Below are 4,834 nucleotides of genomic sequence, written 5' to 3'. Positions count from 1 at the left end.
TCTCTAGTCCAGTCTCTGTGAACCCAAAAGCCTGGTTTTCAGAGCCTCCTGTGTCAAGGAGTTCAACAGCTCAACTGCACTTTCTGCACAGGGACTCTTCCTTGTGGCTCAAGCCAAGAGCAGGTGCTTCATGGGGTAACTGGAGGTACAGAATTAGTCCCTCCCTGTGCTCTCTAGCTGCCTCCAGCCAGCTGATCCTGCAGGTTGGCAGGGCTGAATCCTTCCCTCTTCCCCAGCTGTGAGCACCAGGGGAAGTTCCTAGGAAGGCTGGCTGTGCCCCATCTTCTGCCCCAAGGCAGCATCAGCAGAGCAAAGAGAAGACCCTGTGAGCAGCTGCACCTGACAGCCATCAAGTGCTCTAGGTTCAGCAGGTGACCTTGGTGGTCTGCTCCTGGGAGCAGGGCTGTTGAGCCCTGTGATGACAGTGGTGGGATGCAGAGGGACCTGCTGTGATGCCCTCATCTCTGCTTCTGCCTTGGTGGGAGACTGCAACACCTCTCTGGAGGGCTAATGCTTGGCTGTTGTGTGTTCAGCAGCTCTTGGGTGCCTGCTATGGAGAAAATGCCCTGACTGCCACCAAGCTGGGCTAAAGCTCCTCCTGTCTGTAGGCTGTTGGCCATGTGCTCCATTAGGAGATCCAGAAGTTCCAGCTTCAGTCTAAATCCTCATTGCACATTGACTTCCCCTTCTCTCCCATCCCTGTGCAGAGGGAGTGTATTTCAGTGCACATTGGCCAGGCTGGTGTCCAGATGGGCAATTCCTGTTGGGAGTTGTATTGCCTGGAGCATGGAATCGAGCCAGATGGCATCATCTCCTCCACTGCATCCTCGGCACAAGCAGACTCCTCCTTTGGGACCTTCTTCAGTGAGACAGGATCAGGGAAGTATGTGCCCAGAGCAGTATTTGTTGACCTGGAGCCCACTGTCATTGGTAAGTCATGGAAGGTCTCCACACCTCTTGGAGGGAAGGAGGTGGGGGTGGAGTACCTTCTCTGACCTGAAGTGTGGTGTTGACTGCTGCTGAGGCTGCCAGCTCCCTTGTGAGACTGCATCTAAATTAGGGTAGCTTGGCAGACAGTGACTGTTGTGCCAGTGACATTCATGAAATCTCTATTTCCTGCAGATGAGATCAGGACTGGCACCTACCGCACGCTCTTCCACCCGGAGCAGCTCATCAGTGGCAAAGAAGATGCTGCCAACAACTATGCTCGGGGCCACTACACCATTGGGAAGCAGATCATTGACTTGGTTGTCGACAGGACTCGTAAAATGGTAAGAACCCTAGGGAGGGTCTTCTGCATCAGCCCTCTGGTTGCTTTTGCCCTGGCCATCCAGAGGTGCAATGGGTGGGAAGGGCAAGGAGCTTGTGGTCAGCTTGACCATGCCGCTGTGACCTGGAACAACAGGAGGGGATGTCTGTGGGTGTATGTGTTGCTGGCTGGGATATGAGGGGAAAACCAGGCACTACAGATGTCCTCAGCTGAAGCAGGAAAACCAGCAGCTGTGATTTAACTGTCCAGGCAGGATGGCTTTCTCCTGATGGGTGTAGTGTCTGCTGTGTCAACCCTGAGCCAACCTCACACCCCAAACAATGTCTTGGCTCAGCTTCTGGCTGCTGTCACACCTTAGGCCTCTCCTCCCTTCTGTGGCTGCCTCTGGAGTGTGAGGTTTCACCCCTATGGGCCCTCACAAGTGCTGTGATAACACTAAGATAGTCTGGATTTAGGTGGGACCTCTGAGTGGCCTGCAGACTTTGCCTGATCTTCTTGACTGCTACCAGTATCATCTGTCTCTATCTGACCCAATGTGTCACCTTCTCAGGCCAGGCCTCTCTTCCTGCTGAAAGAGGGGATAATTTAGAAGTAGCTGTCTTGGTTGTGCCTAATATATCTCACTTGGTGGGAGTAGGGCTGAGAAGGTGTGTGTAAGCAGTAGTTAAGGAGAAAAAAAGAAGGCCTTAAGCTTGGTGGTTGAACCCCGTACTCTAGATTATTGAAGTCTAGCGAGACCAGTATAACTGGAGTAACTTGGTGCTTCTGGCTCTTTCCCTGGTGCTGCAGACTGAGCAGTGCAGTGGCCTCCAAGGGTTCCTGGTCTTCCACAGCTTTGGGGGAGGCACAGGCTCCGGGTTTACCTCCCTTCTCATGGAGAGGCTCTCCGTGGAGTACAGCAAGAAGTCCAAGCTGGAGTTCTCGGTGTACCCAGCCCCGCAGGTCTCCACAGCAGTGGTGGAGCCCTACAACTCCATCCTCACCACCCACACCACCCTGGAGCACTCGGACTGCTCCTTCATGGTGGACAACGAAGCCATCTATGACATCTGCAACCGCAACCTGGACATTGAGCGTCCCACCTACACCAACCTCAACAGGCTGATTGGGCAGATTGTCTCATCGGTAACAGCCTCTTTGAGATTTGATGGTGCTTTGAATGTTGACCTGACTGAATTTCAGACCAACCTGGTGCCTTACCCTCGGATACACTTCCCGCTGACCACCTATGCCCCCATCATCTCAGCAGAGAAAGCCTACCATGAGCAGCTGTCGGTGCCAGAGATCACCAATGCTTGCTTTGAGTTCTCCAACCAGATGGTGAAATGTGACCCGCGCCGGGGCAAGTACATGGCCTGCTGCCTGCTGTACCGGGGTGACGTGGTGCCCAAGGATGTGAACGCGGCCATTGCAGCCATTAAAACGCGCCGGTCGATCCAGTTTGTGGACTGGTGCCCCACAGGCTTCAAGGTAGGAATCAACTACCAGCCTCCCACGGTGGTGCCTGGGGGAGACCTGGCCAAGGTGCAGCGGGCTGTCTGCATGCTGAGCAACACCACGGCCATTGCGGAGGCGTGGGCCCGCCTGGACCACAAGTTTGACCTGATGTACGCCAAGCGAGCCTTTGTGCACTGGTACGTGGGGGAGGGCATGGAGGAGGGGGAGTTCTCGGAGGCCAGGGAGGACCTGGCTGCCCTGGAGAAGGATTATGAGGAGGTTGGAAGGGACTTGGCAGATGCAGAGGAGTATGATGACGAATAATCTTGTCACCTGTGGGAAGGGAGCTTGTGGATGAAGATTTTTGTATGCCAGTCTTGCAGTTTATTCCAGAGAAGGGACTGGTGGGCTGGGTCTGAGGAGATGGCACTTGGGAGCTCTGCAGCTTGGCCGTAAAGCAACTTGGTCAATATGTGTATGCACAAAGCTGATTGAATAAATGGTGACCAGCAAAGCATCTTCTCCTGCCTTGATGTGCCACCCTGGCAGCTGGCTGATGGTGTAGTGGGGGTGGTGGCTGCAGGGTGGTTCCCATGGTGCATTGGTCTCTTCAGCCCTACCTTCAGGGCTCTCATGCCTGTAGATGCTGGGCTGAGCCCTGTGAGCTGGGCTGGGTGACAGCATGATGTGAGTTGTCTGACCTGGGCTGTGGAACTGCTGTGACAAAGGGAACTCTGGGGAGGCAATCCCACCAGGACATGGGCTGCCCATGGTCTGTCCATGTGCTGAAGCAGCCAGCTTTGGGGTTTCTGTGCTGCTCTCTGCTCCCAGGTGTAGCAGGGAGTGGGGTCAGCTTGCTCTGGTCCCTTGCTGCTGTGCAGAGCCCTGCTAAAGCAAGCTATGTCCTGCTGCCCGGGCTGGGCCTGCCTGGAAGTCTGGCTGGAGTGGAGGTGAGAATTCAACTATCTTGGTTGTCTCTTGGACCTCTGCAAAAGCATCCAAACCATGTCCTGGCTCACTGTCAGCTCCAAGCCAAGAAGCTGTCTCCCCAGTTAGCCTTCTTCCCTCTGGTGCTGGGTGATGGCTGCTTTCCAGACATGATGCAAAACCCCTGCAGGCAACAGATGAGCTGGAAAAGGGGGACTTAGCTTGATCTCTGCAGATCTCCTGGACTGGAGCAGGTGATTTCTCCCCTGGGGAGTCTCCTCCCAGGAAGGGATCCAAGAAGAGGAGCTGCCTGGGCTGTGCTGGGGAAGCTGGGTCCGCAGTCAGGCTGTGATTAAAGGGCTGACAGTGTTGGCTCTGGGTTGCACTGGAGGAAAGTTTAAACACCCTGAGGCGAGGGTGGAGGGGGGTTGGTTCTTAGGAAAGCTGCCTCCACTTGCTGCTGCTCAGCTGGGCTTCTGGGGGAAGTGGGGGGGCCAATCTCCTCAGGCTGCCCAGGGAGGTTGTGGAGTCTCCTTCTCTGGAGATATTCAAGACCCGCCTGGATGCGGTCTTGTGCAGTCTGCTGTAGGTGACCCTGGTTTGGCAGGCGGGTTGGACTAGATGACCCACAGAGGTCCCTTCCAATCCCTACCATTCTGTGATTCTGTGGGAGCTCCTGAGTGCTGTGTCACCTCCAGCTGCCCTCTGCCTGGGGGAGCAAGGCTGCTGGGGCTGGCAAGGGGCTGGCTGCAGAAGAGGGGATGTGCTCTCCTGTGCCTCCTTTGAGCCTCCCAGGACTTCTGGACACAGCGCTCTGTTCTGGGGAATGCCTCTTTGCAAAGGGCTGAGGTAGACCCCAAAGGGATGCCCAAACCACCCTCCAGCAGAGGAGGAGGGTGCAAAACAGAAGGACAGCAGCTCAGACAGGTCCAAGGCCAGCCCTGCCTTCCCCTCTTGGGTACCTGGCCTGGAGCTGAATGAGGGTGCCTTGAATTTTTGGTTTGTTTTATTAGGGGGAGCTTTTCTTCTGCTCAGCATGGATGTCCTGGGATGGAGGGCTCCTGTTCTAGGGGTCATGGTCTGCCCTCCTCATGGTTCCCTAGCAGAGCAGGTCATCTCACTACCCATAGCTGCAGGGGCTGTACCCTGTCCGGTGGCCTGAGGTCACATCTAGACCATCCCATTTTATGACACTGGAAG

General features: G+C 55.4%; 1 protein-coding gene across 1 annotated transcript; it reads left to right on the top strand.

Moving 5' to 3' along the window:
- The first annotated feature begins 713 nt into the window (after window positions 1-713).
- LOC104334819 (tubulin alpha-1C chain) lies at window positions 714-3,031 on the top strand. Its single transcript, XM_075428206.1, has 3 exons — window positions 714-930; window positions 1,123-1,271; window positions 2,060-3,031. Exons 1-3 carry the CDS (start codon window positions 750-752, stop codon window positions 3,029-3,031), a joined length of 1,302 nt encoding a protein of 433 aa, XP_075284321.1. The 5' UTR covers window positions 714-749.
- Window positions 3,032-4,834: the final 1,803 nt, after the last annotated feature.

This window comes from Opisthocomus hoazin, chromosome 8 (assembly GCF_030867145.1).
Source record: "Opisthocomus hoazin isolate bOpiHoa1 chromosome 8, bOpiHoa1.hap1, whole genome shotgun sequence".
Taxonomy (NCBI): Eukaryota; Metazoa; Chordata; class Aves; order Opisthocomiformes; family Opisthocomidae; genus Opisthocomus; species Opisthocomus hoazin.
The sequence above is the reverse complement of the archived record's forward strand: the minus strand, read 5'-3'. Positions and strand labels throughout refer to the sequence as shown.

What these genes read in the sequence shown, in the direction of transcription:
- LOC104334819 (XM_075428206.1), top strand. Translation starts at nt 750, where the DNA reads ATGGGCAATTCCTGTTGGGAGTTGTATTGCCTGGAGCATGGAATCGAG. An exon ending in CCTGGAGCCCACTGTCATTG is followed by an intron (nt 931 to 1,122) that starts GTAAGTCATGGA and finishes TATTTCCTGCAG; the next exon opens with ATGAGATCAGGACTGGCACC. An exon ending in TCGACAGGACTCGTAAAATG is followed by an intron (nt 1,272 to 2,059) that starts GTAAGAACCCTA and finishes CTGGTGCTGCAG; the next exon opens with ACTGAGCAGTGCAGTGGCCT.